General features: G+C 44.1%; 1 protein-coding gene and 1 long non-coding RNA gene across 3 annotated transcripts; one reads left to right on the top strand and one right to left on the bottom strand.

The window, feature by feature from the left end:
• Positions 1-1,134: 1,134 nt before the first annotated feature.
• Positions 1,135-17,893, bottom strand: LOC133546544 (zinc finger protein OZF-like). 2 transcript variants are annotated; one of them, XR_009805233.1, is made up of 3 exons: positions 17,384-17,893; positions 3,114-3,256; positions 1,135-2,553 (listed from the first exon to the last, which is right to left on the bottom strand). XR_009805233.1 is itself a non-coding variant. In XM_061892314.1 (2 exons), exons 1-2 carry the CDS (start codon positions 17,568-17,570, stop codon positions 1,448-1,450), a joined length of 1,293 nt encoding a protein of 430 aa, XP_061748298.1. In that variant the 5' UTR covers positions 17,571-17,889; the 3' UTR covers positions 1,135-1,447. The 2 variants fall into 2 exon arrangements, 1 of the variants encoding a protein (XP_061748298.1); XM_061892314.1 differs by lacking the exon at positions 3,114-3,256 and having other exon boundaries at positions 17,384-17,889.
• On the top strand, positions 2,734-5,647 carry LOC133546545 (uncharacterized). The gene is made up of 2 exons (XR_009805234.1): positions 2,734-4,426; positions 5,509-5,647. It is a non-coding gene; the product is annotated as an uncharacterized LOC133546545 (long non-coding RNA).
• Positions 17,894-19,789: the final 1,896 nt, after the last annotated feature.

The raw sequence follows: 19,789 nt of genomic DNA on the forward strand, positions 1-19,789 counted from the left end.
CAAACACACAGTGATTCCTTGTTTGAAATTCCCGGAGGCGAAGCTTTCCTATGGATCAGAGCGGTCAAGCGAACATGGATCCCGACCAAATGTCAACCAGCAGTTTTGGGTGAGAAAATTGTGGTAAAAAGTCGCCACTTACCGGAGATCAGTTGAGCTTGTGCCATCCATACAGCTGCCGTCGACTTCCTTCAAACACTGGCCTCAAGACACCCGTGGACACACCCCTCTGACTATCAGGTAATATTAAACTCACTAAAACACTAGCAACACAATAGAAAGATAAGGGATTTCCCAGGTTTATCCTGATAAATGTGTCTAAAAACATCAGAATCCGTCCCAATGCAATCGCCTTTTTTTTAAAACTTGATTTATTTATTTTTTTTCTAGTCCGTCGCTATCAATATCCTCAAACACAAATCTTTCATCCTCGCTCAAATTAATGGGGACATTGTCGTTTTCTCGGTCCAAATAGCTGTTTTTATTGGAGGCTCCGATTAAAAACAATGTGAGGATTTGAGGAGCCATCACACGGGTGACGTCATCGTCTGCGACTTCCGGTAAAGGCAAGGCTTTTCTATTAGCGACCAAAAGTTGCGAACTTTATCGTGGATGTTCTCTACTAAATCCTTTCAGCAAAAATATGGCAATATCGCGAAATGATGAAGTATGACACATAGAATGGACCTGCTAACCCCGTTTAAATAAGAACATCTCATTTCAGTAGGCCTTTAGGTCTTATGATCAAGGAATAATGAGGTCACACTGATATTAGAACATTAATGCTAAGGTTTCATCCAGTAGTGGACCGGTTATGTCTGATGATGATGATGATGATGAAGATGTATCTGTGCAAGTGAACAATTGGATCCACAAGGGACAACAACCCTTTCCACAGACTACACACACATCATAAACATCGATCTTCAAAACCTTCAACAATATATTTGAAGAAGACTTTAGAGTTGAAAGTGAAGATGTGAGGTGAAATAAGTACAAATGCAGCAATAAAAACAAGCAACTCCACTCACGATGGCTCTAAAGTTCAGTGATGTGTTGCTAACTTCAGACTTTTTCTTCTTTGTTGATGTTTTGCAGGAGTTAACATTCATGATGTAATAATGCTGCTCAGTCCACATTTTGTTAACAATTTTATTCATTCATTCTTTTAATTGGATAATAACATCAATAAAAATGCAATGGAAGAAAATGTGTGAACAAAAAACAACTGTAAATAATAAGAAAGAAGTTCTCTCTTTAACAATGAGAAAATAAAATAAAATAGTACATGATATTCAATAAATGCACACAACTTAAAAAGTAATTCCAGAACAACATAGAATAACAGTAGAAGATGAGAGGCACTACATACAACATAAAATATACATTCATATTAAACATGCTGTGTTTTTAAAGTACATTTAGCACAATCACTGTTTAAGTGTTTTTAAATCCCTGCAGCTTCCATGACTGTTACACACTTGTGTTTACTGACCTTATTCTTAACCCTGAATGTTTTATCGCACACAGTGCAACTAAACGGTTTCTCTCCAGTGTGTGTTCTCATGTTTCTGGTCATGACAAGCTTTGTGGAGAAACTCTTCTTACAAACAGGGCAAGTAAAAGGTTTCTCTCCAGTATGTGTTCTCATGTGCGTGGACATGTTAAGCTTTCTGGAAAACCTCTTCTTACAAAGAGAGCAAGTAAAAGGTTTCTCTCCAGTGTGTGTTCTCATGTGTCTTTTCATTTGCTCATTTATGGAGAATCTTTTGGGACACACTGAGCATGGAAAAGGTTTCTCTCCAGTGTGTCTTCTCATGTGTGTGGTCATGTGTTGCTTTCTAGAGAAACTCTTCTTACAAACAGAGCAAGGAAAAGGTTTCTCTCCAGTGTGTGTTCTCATGTGTCTGGTCATGGCAGACTTAATGGAGAAACTCTTCTTACAAACAGAGCAAGTAAAATGTTTCTCTCCAGTGTGTGTTCTCATGTGTGTGGTCATGTGTTGCTTTGTGGAGAAACTTTTTTTACAAACAGAGCAAGTAAAAGGTTTCTCTCCAGTATGTATTCTCTTGTGTCTTATAAAATCAGTCTTCAGTCTAAATGATTTCCCACATTGAGAGCAGTCAAAGTGTTTGTTGTTAGTGTGATGTCTTGTATCACCTTTACAGTCATTTTTACTCTCCAAAGGTTTTTGGATGTGGTCACTGTGATCAGAAGAGTCTGACATCGTCTGGTCCATGTCTGACAGAGGAGCAAAGATGCTGTCTGGTTCTGACTTTATATCTTCACAATGCTCTCCATCAGCTTCTGTGATGTGTTGACTTACAAGCTCCGCCCCTCTGTTCTCCTCACTTTGACTGTGATGAAGCTGTAAGGACTGAGCTTCATCTTCATCATTAACCTCCTCCAACCTTTGAAGCTGCTTCCACAGTTCCTCCTCTTCTTCTTTAATGTGGGAGGGGGCCTGTAGCTCCTTCTGTCCCACACTGGAGCTCCACTCCTGCTGCTTGGAGGGAATCTCTTCATGACTCTCTGCTGACACCTGCTGGACGTCTGCAGAACATAGAACACAAATGAGGTGTTACTCTATTGAAGTTTGCAGTATTCAAACTATTCACATGTGAGCTAGGCCAAACAGACAGAGATGGGCAAGCGACCTGGAAAATGTAGTAAGCTAAGCTACAAGTTACTCTCCATTAAATGTAGCTAAACTATCCTCAGAGAATTGTAGCAAGCTACACTACATGCTACACTGCAAAAGTAGCTTGCCACATCAAAGCTACATTTAACAGCATTTCTATCTATTGGCCCACATGTATAATATCAGTGTTAATGTAACTGAGAGTGTACACATGGACCCAGTGAGAGAACTACATGTCTTCAACTCATCACTGAGCTTGTTCCACCACTTAACTCCTAAAACTGTGATACATTTGCATTTTATATCCCTTCTTACTTTACCTATTTCAAAAATCAATATCCCCCGTAAATGATAGTTTTCTCCTCTTAATTGAAATAACCTAAGAATACAAGCTGGAAGACTGTTGCTGTAAACATTTCCACAAACTTCAACACAATATGTTAAATATGGAAAAATAAAAGAATAATATAACTGTGGAGAGGGGCGTGGCCTACGCGTTCCCTGCGGGCGGGGCGTGTGCAGGGGCCGGCCAGGAAGCAGCATACAGGTGAGCAGATACCTCAGCTGGAGCGAGTGATCCAATCACCTGTTCCCTTTATCAGCAGCGTTGGAAATCTTGAGGGGAAAGATGATGAGAGTGACGGAGAGAGAAAGACACACACGGCGAGATACAGTGAACAAACTAGAGAGCACTGGACTGATGCAGTTGCATGTACTGCCATCAATAAAAGTGTAAATCACTGAGACCGAGTGTGGTGATTCCAGCCAAACAACGGGGGATCTGGGACAGAGACCTTCCACAGTGGCGCCCAACTAAGGACGAATCCAGGAAAGAATTCGGCACCAAACCCCTTGGAAGCGCTTGGACAAGTGCTGGCGCAAGTATCAGCAGCAAGTCAGCAACAATCGCGACATGAAACGCATGGTAGAGGGGGAGGATCCTCAAACATTCCTGGACGTGTTCGTGGCGTCAAACAGGTGGCCGGAAGAAGAGTGGGGAGCCAAACTGCTGCCGCTCCTGGTGGGGGAGGCGCAGCGGGCGGTGTTGAGTCTCTCGGCATCTGCCCACCTGCAATACACCAACCTCTGTTAAGCCATCCTGGACCGGATCGGCAGCAGCTGACGCTGATTTAGAGCGATGACGCTGGAGCCAGAAGACCGAGCGTTCGTGTTCGCCTACCGGCTGAGGGACGCAGCGACCCGCTGGCTCCGGCCCAATGGACAGGATCCAGGTGTGCTGGAAAGCATCGTTTTGGAGCGGTTCCTGGACGCCATCCCGGCTAGGACATGAGCGTGGGTGAGATACCACAGCCCCCCGAGCGTAAAAGCAGCGGTGAGGTTGGCGGAGGAACACCTAGCAGTGCAGAGGGAGGCAACCCCGAGGACGGCCGCAGGATCCACCCCAGCACCCCGGCGTCAACTCGCCCCGCGATGGGGGGGTATGGAGCGGGCAAGATCGCCCGGGCATAAAGACCAGGTTTTCCTGGTGGCCACACAAACACTTACACACACACACGCAGGCACGCACACACGCACACACACACCACTAACGTTGGGACACGGGTTAACAATAAATCTGATGTGTGCATGTTCCAGGTTCCCAGTGCTGCGGCGAGAGGGCTTCCCTTGCAGAGGGCACCTCAACTTCCAGGGCTGGTGTGCTGGGGGTGCAGACAACCCGGTCACGTGCGCAGGGATTGCTCCATGATGGAGGTGGGGCGGGCAATGCGGGTTGTTGAGCCGCCAGCACCCGCCCCCGATCCAGGAGAGACATACTACGTCCCGGTAAGAGTACAAGGGGGTACATATCGGGCGATGGTGGACTCGGGCTGTAAGCAGTCCCTGATCCACCAAAACCTGGTTCGACCCGATGGCTTAACATTTGGGGTATGACGAGACACTTAATCGAGTCATGGTCCAATTCTATTGGCCAGGCCTCCGGGCGGATGTGCGCCGGTGGTGCGCAGCCTGGCCAGACTGCCAGCTGGTGAATCCAGCGGCCACTCCACGGGCACCGTTACGCCCATTATCGCTCATAGAGGTTCCATTCAAGAGAATTAGCCCGAGTACACGGGGACATCGTTTTGTTTTAGTCCTGGTGGATTACGCATCGCGGTATCCCGAAGCAAAGCCTTTGCGCTCTATCTCCGCCAAAAGTGTCGCGCAAGCACTGTTTCAGGTCATCTCCCAAGATGGAATCCCAAAAGAGATTCTGACTGACCGGGGCACGTCCTTTATGTCACGCATTATATAAAAGAACTGTACGGATTATTGGGGATAAAAGCGATCCGCACCAGCGTGTACCTGCCACAAACGGATGGACTGGTGGGGAGATTGAATAAAACGCTGAAAACAATGAGCCGTAAATGTATGCACAAGAACAAACATAATTGGGTAAATGGTTGGATCCCCTCATGTTTGCGATGCAGGAGGTACCCCAGGCCTCACTTGGTTTTGCACCGTGTGAGTTATTGTACGGCCGGAGGCCTCGCGGAGTCTTGGACGTCATTAAAGAAAGCTGGGAGGAGGGTCCAAGCTCCAGCAAAAATTAGTTACAGTACGTCCTTGACATGCGAGCAAAACTCCACCAGGTGGGGCGCTTGTCACGTGAGAATTTTCTCCGTGCCCAAGAGCGTCAGCGGCGCAAGTATAACCGGGGAACCCAACTGCATAAATTCACACCGGGAGAGAAAGTGCTTGTATTGCACCGCTCGGCCTGAATCGGGCGGTGGAGGCATGTGGAGAGGGGCGTGGCCTACGCCTTCCCTGCGGGCGGGGCATGTGCAGGGATTGGCCACGAAGCAGCAGACAGGTGAGCGGATACCTCAGCTGGAGCGAGTGATCCAATCACCTGTTCCCTTTATCAGCAGCGTTGGAGATCTTAAGGGGAAAGATGATGAAAGTGACGGAGAGAGAAAGACACAGACGGCGAGATACAGTGAACAAACTGGAGAGCACTGGACTGATGCAGTTGCATGTACTGCCATCAATAAAAGTGTAAATCACTGAGACCGAGTGTGGTGATTCCAGCCAAGCAAAGGAGGATCTGGGACAGAGACCTTCCACAATAACATTCGCAGACATGTCTTATTCGGCATGTTTTACTTTATAAAGAGAAGCAATAGATTTGGATATTTTTCCCTTTACTGTATTTTTCGGATTATAAATCGCTCCGGAGAATAAGTCGCACCGGACGAAAATGCATAATTAGAGAAGGCATTGATTGATTGATTGATTGATACTTTTATTATTAGATTGCACAGTACAGTACATATTCCCTACAATTGACCACTAAATGGTAACACCCCAATAAGTTTTTCAACTTGTTTAAGTCGGGGTCCACGTTAATCAATTCATGGCAAAAAAACACATATAAGCCGCACTAAAGTATAAGTTGTATTTTTGGGGGGAAATGTATTTAAATAAAATCCAACACCAAGAATAGAAATTAGATAGGCAATTTAAAATAAATAAAGAATAGTGAACAACAGACTGAATAAGTGTAGGTTATATGAGGCATAAATAACCAACTGAGAAGGTGCCTGCTGTGTTAACCTAACATATTATGCTAAGAGTCATTCAAATAACTATAACTTATAGATCATGCTATACCTTTACCAAACTATCTGTCACTCCTAATCGCTAAATCTCATGAAATCTTCTTCCTCGGTGTCGCTTCTAAACAACTCTGCCAAGTCCAAAGTAGACAATGTGCGGCTTCCTCTTCTATCGGTACGTCTAGGCACTTATGTGAATAAGATAAATAATATTTTTTGATATTTTACAGTAATGTGTGAATAAGTTTCACACATAAGTCCCTCCAGAGTATAAATCGCACCCCTGGCCAAACTATGAAAAAGAAATGTGATTTTTTAATCCGAAAAATACGGTATATATTCAACATAATTTATTATCAATTATTCTTCCCAATAATTTAGTTTCGTATACTCTATCAATTTCCAATTGATTTAGTTTTGCTTCACAATTTGTCCTTGCACCACTTAACACGACAAATTAAGTTTTCTTATCATTTAAATGATAACTTATAAATATCAAAACATTTTTTTAGCTGAATCAACTCAACCTCTATTAACCTCAACACTTCAAGTATTCTCCTGAACAATATACATGTGTATCATCTGCAAACATAATACATTTTAATCTATTAGATACTGAACAAATATCATTTAAATAACGAGCCTTGTGGAACCACACACACACACACACACACACACGCATGTATAAATATATTATATATATACAAACCCCGTTTCCATTTGAGTTGGGGAATTGTGTTCGATGTAAATATAAACGGAATACAATGATTTGCACATTCTTTTCAAGCCATATTCAGTTGAATATGCGACAAAGACAACATATTTGATGTTCAAACTGATAAACATTTTTTTTTTTGCAAATAATCATTAACTTTAGAATTTGATGCCAGCAACACGTGACAAAGAAGTTGGGAAAGGTGGCAATAAATACTGATAAAGTTGAGGAATGCTCATCAAATACTTATTTGGAACATCCCACAGGTGTGCAGGCTAATTGGGAACAGGTGGGTGCCATGATTGGCTATAAAAGCAGCTTCCATGAAATGCTAAGTAATTCACAAACAAGGATGGGGCGAGGGTCACCACTTTTTAAGCAATTTGTCGAAAAGCTTTAGAACAACATTTCTCAACGAGCTATTGCAAGGAATTTAGGGATTTTACCATCTACGGTCCGTAAAATCATCAAAAGGTTCAGAGAATCTGGAGAAACAGTCCTGTCGCATGTGTTACATTTGTCCGATATTTAAATGTTTTTTAGTAAAATAAAGCCACACTTTCGACCGTCGACGCCCGATATCCATGCTTGACTGACTCGCTCGGCTACATAGGCTCGGCTATGCTAACACTTCCGGCGGTGGGCGCTTCTTCGTTGGTGTTCAGCGGCTTCTTCTTCCGGGTCGGCGGACATATCATTTGTTTCCGGTCGGCGGACTGGGTATCGAAACTAGGAATCGAAATTTAAACTTTTTAACAATTCCGGGAGAATCTGAAAGTTAGTCCCGGTTCCAATCGATACTCGATACCCAACCCTAGTCACGGGGGCAGCAGCCTAAGCAGGGAAGCCCAGACTTCCCTCTCCCCAGCCACTTCGTCCAGCTCTTCAAAGGGAATCCCGAGCCGTTCCCAGGCCAGCCGGGAGACATAGTATTCCCAACGTGTCCTGGGTCTTCCCCGTGGCCTCCTACCGGTTGGACGTGCCCTAAATCCTGACCAGATGCCCGAACCACCTCATCTGGCTCCTCTCCATGTGAAGAAGCAGCAGCTTTACTTTGAGTTCCTCCCGGATGACAGAGCTTCTCACCCTATCTCTAAGGGAGAGCCCCGCCACACGGCGGAGGAAACTCATTTCAGCCGCTTGTACCCGTGATCTTATCCTTTTGGTCATGAGCCAAAGCTCATGACCATAGGTGAGGATGCGAACGTAGATCGACCGGTAAATTGAGAGCTTTGCCTTCCGGCTCAGCTCCTTCCTCACCACAATGGATCGGTACAACGTCCGCATTACTGAAGACGCCTCACCGATCCGCCTGTCGATTTCACGATCCCCTCTTCCCTCACTCGTGAACAAGACTCCTAGGTACTTGAACTCCTCCACTTGGGGCAGGGTCTGCCCCCCAACCCGGAGATGGCATTTCACCCTTTTCCGGGCAAGAACCATGGACTCAGACTTGGAAGTGCTGATTCTCATTCCGGTCGCTTCACACTCGGCTGCGAACCGATCCAGTGAAAGCTGAAGATCCTGGCCAGATCAAACCATCAGGACCACATCATCTGCAAAAAGGAGAGACCTAATCCTGTGGCCACCAAACCGAAACCCCTCAACGCCTTGACTGCGCCTAGAAATTATTTCCATAAAAGTTATGAACAGAATCGGTGACAAAGGACAGCCTTGGCGGAGTCCAACCCTCACTGGAAATGTGTTTGACTTACTGCCGGCAATGCAGACCATGTTCTGACACTGATCATACAGAGAGTGGACCGCCACAATAAGACAGTCCGATACCCCATACTCTTTGAGCACTCCCCACAGGACTTCCCGAAGGGACACGGTCGAATGCCTTCTCCAAGTCCACAAAGCACATGTAGACTGGTTGAGCAAACTCCCATGCACCCTCAAGGACCCTGCCGAGCGTATACAAAGCTGGTACACAGTTCCACGACCAGGATGAAAACCACAGTGTTCCTCCTGAATCCGAGGTTCGACTATCCGGCGTAGCCTCCTCTCCAGTACACCTGAATAAACCTTACCGGGAAGGCTGAGTAGTGTGATCCCACGTTAGTTGGAACACACCCTCCGGTCCCCCTTCTTAAAGAGAGGGACCACCACCCCGGTCTGCCAATCCAGAGGTACCGCCCCTGATCTGATCCGTACCATACACGGTGTTGACATTGCACTGCTTCCCCTTCCTGAGGCGGCTGAAGGTGGTCTAGAATCGCTTCAAAGCCGCCTGGAAGTCGTTTTCCATGGCTTCTTCTCCTATGTTTGAGTCTTTGCCTCCGCGACCGCTGAATAGGCACACCGCTTGGCCTGTCGGTACCTGTCCACTGCCTCCGGAGTCCTATGAGCCAAAATAACTCGATAGGTCTCCTTCTTCAGCTTGACGGCATCCCTCACTGCTGGTGTCCACCAACAGGTTCTGGGATTACCGCCGCGACAAGCACCAACTACCTTGTGGCCACAACTCCAATCAGCCGCCTCCGCAATAGAACATGTTCCACTCGGACTCAATGTCCAGCACCTCCGTCGTGACATGTTCAAATTTCTTCCGGAGGTGGGAATTGAAACTTTCTCTGACAGGAGACTGCCAGACGTTCCCAGCAGACCCTCACAATGCGTTTGGGCCTGCCAAGTCAGTCCGGCATCCTCCCCCACCATCGCAGCCAACTCCCCACCAGGTGGTGATCGGTAGAAAGCTCCGCCCCTCTCTTCACCCGAGTGTCCAAAACATAAGGCCGCAAATCCGATGACACAACTACAAAGTCGACCATGGAACTGCGGCCTAGGGTGTCCTGGTGCCAAGTGCACATATGGACACCCCTTATGTTTGAACATGGTGTTTTTTATGGACAAACTGTGACGAGCACAAAAGTCCAATAACAAAACACCACTCGGGTTCAGATCCGGGCGGCCATTCTTCCCAATCATGCCTCTCCAGGTTTCACTGTTGTTGCCAACATGAGCGTTGAAGTCCCCCAGTAGGACAAGGGAATCACCCGGGGGAGCACTTTCCAGTACTCCCTCGAGTGTACCCAAAAAGGGTGGGTACTCTGAACTGCTGTTTGGTGCGTAAGCACAAACAACAGTCAGGACCCTTCCCCCCCACCCGAAAGCGGAGGAAGGCTACCCTTTCGGCCACTGGGTTGAACTCCAACGTGCAGGCTTTGAGCCGGGGGGCAACAAGAATTGCCACCCCAGCCCGTCGCCTCTCACTGCCGGCAACGCCAGAGTGGAAGAGAGTCTATCCCCTCTCGAGAAAAGTGGTTCCAGAGCCCTTGCTGTGCGTCGAAGTGAGTCCGACTATATCCAGCCGGAACTTCTCCACTTCACGCACTAGCTCAGGCTCCTTCCCCCCAGTGAGGTGACGTTCCACGTCACAAGAGCTAGCTTCTGTAGCCGAGGATCGGACCGCCAAGTGCCCTGCCTTCGGCTGCCGCCCAGCTCACATCGCACTCGACCTCTATAGCCCCTGCTATGGGTGGTGAGCCCATTGGAGGGGTGACCCACATTGCCTCTTTGGGCTGTGCCCGGTCGGGGCCCATGGGAACAGGCCCGGCCACCAGGCGCTCGCCATCGTACCCCACCTCCGGGCCTGGCTCCAGAGCGGGGCCCCGGTGACCCGAGTCTGGGCGAGGGAAATCTGGGTCCATGATTTTTCTTCTTCACAGAGGTCTTCGAGCTGCTCTTTGTCTGATCTCTCAACTAGGACCTGCTTGCCTTGAGAGACCCTACCAGGGGGCATAAAGCCCCCGGACAACATAGCTCCTAGGATCTTTTGGACACTCAAACTCCTCTACCACGATAAGGTGGCAGCTCAGAGAGGAGGTCATACCAAAGACTATAAAAAATTAGAATATATATATTTTTTTTATTGTCATACCAAAGACTATAAAAAAATGTGACCCATTACCTCCCTTCTTGGCGCTCAGCATCAAAGGTTGTAATTGGGGGTTATATCACCATAAATGATTCGTGGGCGCGGCACCGCTGCTGCCCACCTCCACCTCACTTCCCAGGGGGTGATCAAGGGGATGGGTCAAATGCAGAGAACACATTTCAACACACCTAGTGTGTGTGTGACAATCATTGCTACTTTAACTTAAACTTAAACTTTTTTTAATGGATCGCCAGGAGGAAGGTTGATAAAATATGGCCGTGACTCGTCGTGAGAAAAGTGTGTTCACTTCAAAATGACACCTTGTGAGTGAATTTGAAAATAAAACATTGTTATGAAGCAAACTTTTGTGTGGTGTTGCTTCCTTATTTGTCATCATTTAGCGCTGATTTTAACGTGTAGTGGCAGCAGCTGAACTGAATGTCACACCGTGTCATAATTAAATTGGTCAGCCCGAACAACAGATAGCAGTATCATTAAGAAATAATAATAATGGGTTAGATTTATTTTGCACTTTTCTATATACTAGACCAGGGGTCGGCAACCCGCGGCTCCGGAGCCGCATGCAGCTCTTTGGCCACTCTGATGAGGCTCAGCTGCACATGGCTCAGCTGCATAATCACCGACCCCCTCCCCCCCGTCATTGTTTTGGGGGGTTTCCGGATTTTGGTGCCTCTCCCGGGGCTATCATTCTCGGACTTTCACTCGGACTACAATAGTGAGGGCGTGCCATGACAGCTTTACTTTTAACGTCCTCTACAATATGTCATCACCCGCCTTTACACCATGTTATCTGCGTGCCGGCTAGACGCATGCATCTCGCTGCTCCCATCGTCACACGTACGAGATTGCAAGGGATATAGTCAACAGTCATACAGGTTACACTGAAGGTTGTGATATAAACAACTTTAATACTCTTACTAATATGCGCCACACTGTGAACCCACACCAAACAAGAATGAAAAACACATTTCGGGAGAACATCCTCACAGTAACACAACATAAACGCAACATAACAATTACCCAGAAACTTTTGCATCCATGACTCTTTCAGGCTATATTATACACGTCCGCGCCCCCAACTCCGCCCACCTCAACAGACGCATGGAGGGGGGGGGGGCGGGGTTTGGTGCTAGCGGGGTGTAAAATATAGCCTGAAAGAGTCATGGAAGATTGGGATTCTGGGTATTTGTTATGTTGCGTTTATGTTGCCACAATAGAGTTTATGCCAATTTATTGTGGCATGTTTTGTAGGGTAAAATAATCCCACACAGCTGACATTTTTACCGTAACTTTTAATTCACACGGTTAGAACACAGACCTGTGAAGTTTTGAAGGTGTTCTGGAATATGCAGAACGGAGTTTAGGGAGCAGCAGAAGAGTGGAATGTATTATTTAAATCGGTGCGTTGGAAAACGTGGACCAGAGTTTTTTTAAAAACTGGATCTGGATCGGCATTTTCCCATGCCTTGCCGATATGCATTTTTTGGCAAATACTGGCGGCTGATCCGATCCAAATATTGGATCGGGACAACCCTAATGTGTACACAGCATTACCCTTCTCGCTTAGCTTCTACTCAAACAATTAGCCAGTCACTGTGGATTTCAGTTCAACAACTGAGGCGGCATAGCTCAGTTGGTAGAGCGGCCGTGCCAGCAACTTGGGGGTTGCAGGTTCGATTCCCGCTTCCCCCATCCTAGTCACTGCCGTTGTGTCCTTGGGCAAGACACTTTACCCACGTGCTCCCAGTGCCACCCACACTGGTTTAAATGTAACTTAGATATTGGGTTTCACTATGTAAAGCATGTTGAGTCAATAGAGAAAAGCGCTATATAAATATAATTCACTTCACTTCACAACTGAAAATACTTCAATAAAGTTATGTTTCCAATGCTCATGGTTGTGCTCATTCATGTCGATGGTGTCATGGTCCACGTCTTGGACCATGTCATACTCTGGTTTTGTTTCTGTTTTGTTATCATCCTGTGTTGTATTTGGCTCTCTTAGGTCCCGGTGGCACTTCCTGGTTTGTTTCTGTTGTCCTAGCAACGCATTTGTGTCACCTGCTTCCCGTGTGATCACGCACACCTGCCCCTGATTTATCTCCTTATTTAAGACCGCTTTTGTTGGACATTGGCTCTCGGACTGTAGTTTGCTATACGCAACAGATGAAGTCGCATTCCCGCATGTTGAGAAAATACTTTTGTTATTAGATTAGCGTCCATGCTATTTTGTTTGTCTGCTTGTCCCTAGTTTACATACCAGCGCTTTTTGTTCATTCTAGCTCCCACGCTAGTTCTGTTGGTTTTTGTTAGTGCCTTTGTGCCAGTGTCTTTGGTTCACCCTGTGTTCCATCCTCCGCTGCACCCACGACAGAACAACTCTTCACCACGATGCCAGTGAAACGTCACAGATGGGGTTTTAACTTTAAGGGGACCGCGTGCGGTAAAGAAATATAGTCCGTTGGCGAGCATGAAAAAATACTATGAATGTCTTTCTTCGTTGCTCAAACGACGCCTGCGCATACATGCTGCTTCTGGTGAGTCAAAATGCAGGGAAAGGGAACACAAAAATGCCACAAAAGAAAAAGATCAAATCTGTTATTGCTGCTCAGCAGAAATCTGCAGTTCATATTTTGTGCTTCCAATCAACGTTCTCTCTAATCCTGTGCAATTGCGCACTGCTAATGTGTCCTCTGCACACGGCAAATCTATGCCACTCCAAAATCTAACTAAAAAATAAGCGCATACCAATTTTCAATGTAACTGACGGCCACAACAGAGAAAAACGTTTTCATCATCACCGTTCAATTATTGGAACGTCTGTCGAAACGCTCGAAGGAGGACATGAATTCCGGCGATCCCTTTATTGAGCTAAATTTTTGTCGGCCACAAACACGTGACCAAAACATTGGTAAAAAAAGTTCCTATCTAGCAAAATTGGACATTTTCTGCCGCACAAACCAGACCAAAACCAAGTTTGTCATTTCAATAGCAGCCGCTCGCACTTTCCCACGTGCACCAACACATGCACTAATGGCACTTAGCCAGTCATGCCTTTACAGACACACAAAAAGCTATAACAATCAAATGTGTGCTTATTCTAGTGTCATTTATTAAGAATCCTAATTTATAAATATTAATCAAGAAATGCTGTTATTTTAAAGAAATACTTATACAAATATAAGATGAGATGCTACCTCAGTAGAAGCATTTAAGTCTCACCTTAAAACTCATCTGTATACTCTAGCCTTTAAATAGACCTCCTTTTTAGACCAGTTGATCTGCCGCTTCTTTTCTTTCTCCTATGTCCCCCCCCCTCCCTTGTGGAGGGGGTCCGGTCCGATGACCATGGATGAAGTACTGGCTGTCCAGAGTCGAGACCCAGGATGGACCGCTCGTCGGGACCCAGGATGGACCGCTCGCCTGTATCGGTTGGGGACATCTCTACGCTGCTGATCCGCCTCCGCTTGAGATGGTCTCCTGTGGACGGGACTCTCGCTGCTGTCTTGGATCCGCTTTGAACTGAACTCTTGCGGCTGTGTTGGAGCCACTATGGATTGAACTTTCACAGCATCATGTTAGACCCGCTCGACATCCATTGCTTTCGGTCCCCTAGAGGGGGGGGGGGGTTGCCCACATCTGAGGTCCTCTCCAAGGTTTCTCATAGTCAGCATTGTCACTGGCGTCCCACTGGATGTGAATTCTCCCTGCCCACTGGGTGTGAGTTTTCCTTGCCCTTTTGTGGGTTCTTCCGAGGATGTTGTAGTCGTAATGATTTGTGCAGTCCTTTGAGACATTTGTGATTTGGGGCTATATAAATAAACATTGATTGATTGATTGATTGATATATATTATACAATCACAAAGTTACAGGAATGTACAGTACACATGATCCCATGCTTACATCTCATTGTGCAACATGTGAATGTTTTAGCGGGAACTAAATGTCATACCTGAAAGGGTACAATTTGTTTCCAAAGCAGGACCCCTACCCAGACATACAATACTAGTACACAGCTCATGAAAAAACTATATTTTTTGTTACTGTCATTGTAAGTGGTCTAAAACACTATTAGTAGAAAACAATCTCATGGAAATTAATGCTGTCATTTGATTATGATAATAAGAAATGTCACTTATTCAAGCAGGTTAGAAATAAGAATAAGCGGTAGAAATGGATGGATGGATGGATAATCAAGAAATGCTGTTATTTTAAAGAAATACTTATACAAATATATATTATACAATCACAAAGTTACAGGAATGTACAGTACACATGATCCCATGCTTACATCTCATTGTGCAACATGTGAATGTTTTAGCGGGAACTAGATGCCAAACCTGAAAGGGTACAATTTGTTTCCAAAGCAGGACCCCTACCCAGACATACAATACTAGTACACAGCTCATGAAAAAAATATATTTTTTGTTACTGTCATTGTAAGTGGTCTAAAACACTATTAGTAGAAAACAATCTCATGGAAATTAATGCTGTCATGTGATTATAATAATAAGAAATGTCACTTATTCAGGCAGGTTAGAAATAAGTTCATAATTTTAAAAGAGACTCAACTGTTTGCAAATTGTGCTCTTACATTTTTCCAACAAAAAAATTAAGACCACCAAAGGACATGTTTTGTTACCATTAGTGGTTTAACAGAACATTTTAGTGTCTATATTCCCCACAAATTCTGATTATATTGAATCAATATTCAATGATAGCTAGCGTTAGATCAGGGGTCTTCAACCCGCGGCTCTGGAGCCACATGAGGTTCTTTCATGCCTCTGTCGTGGCTCCCTTTGGCTTTGAAACCGAATGTCAACAAATAATGGTTACTTGATCTATTATATTTCATGTTATTTAGTTAGTTCATTTGAATTCAACAATTGTTATTTTGGAGAGTTCTGGGATCTTGTCATAGGAAAATAAAACCCATGTGAATATATTGTGGATGTAAATGTATGTCACAGCCCTTATGCGACATCTCTTGCTGCCATGCAATTGTATTGTTTTTAGAGGTCAACCCCTAGCAATGGACGGATCAACAAAGATAGATATTTTATTTACTTACATTTTTATAAATTTGCTGTTTTTATTGATGACTAGGTAGTTGTTTTCAATTTTTAGTCAAATAAATATGCTGTAGTTGTATGCTTTCAGAATGTTGGAATGAGTTGATTTTTATTTTTGTATTCATTAATAAGGGAAAGAAGAGTGTATTTTGTTTCTAATGTTCAAAATAATTTGATGATTTGCTTTGTTATACCCAGAAATAAATCAAATACATGTTTGATGTCATAAGTGTAACAAAACTATAAGTGGTGTTATCGTCATTTTAGGAATCTAACAAGAGTTTGTGGCTCTAGGTGGGTTTTATTTGGGGGAAACAGGCTAAAATGGCTCTTTGTATGCTGAAGGTTGCCGACCCCTGCGTTAGATCAACACACAAAGCTAATGTGCGTGTACATGTTACGTATGTGTGGAGTTACATCATTTTGTGCTAAAAGCCATATTCTGCTTTCATGAATAAATGTTTGCCTTTTAGACATTGTGTTAACATTATCAGATTTTTTACCTAATTTAAACAAATCACCGTTCCTGGGGACTGACTCCATTGAAAACCTATCAGTGTCACTTCTCATTCTGGCATGTGTATGCGTGGCATTATGATCAGTAATGGACATGCATGTGCTGTCAGTCATGTTATGTTACTGATACATGCTACTGGACTATACTTTTATAGTATTACATGGCTATAAAAAGCTGAATGAGGTCTTATTAGTATGAGTGCACATGTGTGTTACTGTATATTGTTGTTTGAGTGCTGATATTATAATTGTTATATAGAACACTTCGTATTACTTTTAATTTTTTACTGTGCCACCAAATGTTTATAGTACTAAATGAAAACATTTGCTAGCAAAAAAGCAAGGCGTACATCCCATATCATTGAATGTATATTCTATCAGGACAACAACAACATGACTGCAAATTGTTAGTTGCTTCTCTCGGACTGTTTCTGTGTACGTGCACACGCTCCCAGTGTGTGTACAAGACAGCAGTAAGTGACAAGCATGAACGCCAAACTAATTCCTAACCAGTTTTATTCAATTTAATTATCCATCCATTTTGTACCACTTGTCCCCTTCGGGGTCGCTGGAACCTATCTCAGTTAGTAATTGTGGAAAAAAATGGACATTTAAAAATATGTATACGTTCTGTTAAACCACTAATGGTAACATAAGCAAGCTGGTGACGATCGAGTTATATTTTTTTGTAAGAAAAAAACTAACTTTAAGCAATTTGCAAACGGACACTTTAATTTTAGCTGTTGTATTGATTTGCTGACTACCTCTGCAACAAAACTTAGGAATGTTTTCTGTTGATTATCCATGTTCTTCTTTAGTTACAATACTCTGTTCCATGAATCTTCTTTCATCTGCATGCCAGATTGTTTACTTTCACTTGACAAGGCTACTCCATTCACTTCAATCATACCAAATGTCCATTTCTTGTTAACAATCAAATATAAAGTTAGTAAACATTTGAGAGTAGGAAGCAAACAAACCTGTTCTGTGTAACACAACTTGATGTTTCTTGAAAACAGCGTCCAGTATTTGATAGTTTTCCTCTTTTGTTCTAGAAAGTTCCGCCTCGTATTCTGCTATCGTTCTTTCTAACACTACAAATATTTCTTCAACGGCAGCAGTTAGTCGCTGATCCACCAACGCTCTCAACATTTGTAATGTAGACATTTTCACACAATCACAACCACTTGATCTCTATTTAGCGATGTGTTGATAACTTCTGTGTCTTCTGTTAGCAGCTAACAAGCTAAGCTAACTAGCGAGCTAAGCTAACTAACAAGCAAAGATAGCACGAGAAGCGGCACAGTGCTTCTAGCGCATCGAGACCACTTTATCCTTAACTAAAGAATCAAATTTGTATTTTATACGACGAAAATATTTCAAACTGTAGATCAAATAATAAGACTGACTTATTAGCGTCCTGCTCGGGGCTTTCTGTCAATGTGCTTTCACGACAGTTAGCACACTTGACGTTACAAGACAGTACTGCTCTGTTCTGCCGCCTTTCGTTTACGCCAGAAGCTGGGAATGACGTCACAGCCGAGTGGCGGAGGAGAAAACACAGAGACTATTGTCACATGATAGTATCTTCAAGACACTTGACACATTTGGCTTCGGCAATTTTTTTCTGCAAAACAATGAAGACGTTGTACTGCAATGGTAATAGCTCCATAACGCTCAAATCTGCTACATAGGGAGGACATGCAAACTCCACACAGAAAAATCCCGAGCCCGGGATTGAACCCTGACTACTCAGGACTATCGTATTGTGACACAGACGCACTAACCCCTTTTCCACCGTGCTGCCAGATATAGATGTATAGATATAATATATGTAATGCCAATTGAAATTTAAAAAGAACATGAAAACCTCCCACATTCTAAAATACATTATAAAACAAATTATCATCAAAGACAAAAATAATATCATGAGTGTAATATTTATCTTGTTTCTTTTTTTCTTTCCTTATGCTACTGTTGTTTCAATACATTGTTAAATATTTGAATATTTTTACGGAAATAAGTTGTATGTCTTTGTTTTGAAAATTTAAAATGGACAGTGTAGATCATTTGGTGAAATGACTGTTTTTTGTTGTTTGTGGTTACCCGTTGGAAGAACTGTGCTGAGCTGCATGAATAAGTTGGCTTTAATTAAGTCTTCAGCAGGACAGTAATTGTACATAAGAACTGCATGAGAGGGTGGTAGTAACTGACTCCTCGATGTGCACACCCTGGTGGTGTGTTCGAGAATTACAACATGAAAACAGCTGCAAGAAACAAAATCTCTACAAAAAATGCTGCAAGTCAAAGCCACAGAGTCAGTCCAAGTTTACCACAAACAAGTGCCATGGACAGTCTGTGCATGATGTGACAGTGGATCAACACAGCCAAAGTGAAAATGACACATTCTACGTGGATGGCTTGGAAATAGAAAATTGCATTGACTCTGTAAATCCACAACAAAGAGACCAAAATGAAGGATTTGTCACAGTGTGCATAAACGACATGCCGACCGAAATGAAAGTGGATACAGGTGCTAAATGCAATGTAATGTCACTGAAGACTTTCAATAGAGTAAACAGCGGCGTGAAACTCACCAAACAACACAGAAGCACAAATTTGGTGGCTTACGGAGGAGCCAAAATGGAGACACAAGGTGAAGCTACGCTGACATGCTTTTTAAAGGGACAGCGCCACTTACTGCCATTTTTCACAGTGGATAGAATGTGACATCACTGTTGGGCTTCCGTGCATGCCTGCGTACGGGGCTAGTCGAGTTGAGTCCCGATGTGCACCATGTCACCACAGAGAACACGGGAGAGTTCAGCGCACGGATCCTCACACAATACCAAGATATTTTCAGTGAAGAGCTCGGAGAACTACCAGTTGTTTACACAATGACAGTGGACCCCAATGTGCCGCCAGTTGTTAGGCCGGCCCACCGCATCCCAGTAGCGATGCAAGACTGTGTGAAAGCTGAACTTAAACGCATGGAAAGCATAGACGTTATTACTTCAGTCACCGAACCAACAGCTTGGGTGTCATCCATGGTCGCTGGGCACACAAAAGTCAAATCAGAAATCAGATTGTGCATCAACCCCAAAGATTTAAAGGCCTACTGAAATGAGATTTTCTTATTTAAACGGGGATAGCAGGTCCAATCTATGTGTCATACTTGATCATTTCGCTACATTGCCATATATTTGCTGAAAGGATTTAGTAGTGATCATCCACGATAAATTTTGCAACTTTCGGTGTTAAGAGAAAAGTCAGAAGTCGCAGACGATGACGTCACATGTTTGATGGCTCCTCACATATTCACATTGTTTTTAATGGGAGCCTCCAACAAAAAGTGCTATTCGGACAGAGAAAACAACAATTTTCCC

This window comes from Nerophis ophidion, unplaced genomic scaffold (assembly GCF_033978795.1).
Source record: "Nerophis ophidion isolate RoL-2023_Sa unplaced genomic scaffold, RoL_Noph_v1.0 HiC_scaffold_31, whole genome shotgun sequence".
NCBI classification, from domain to species: domain Eukaryota; kingdom Metazoa; phylum Chordata; class Actinopteri; order Syngnathiformes; family Syngnathidae; genus Nerophis; species Nerophis ophidion.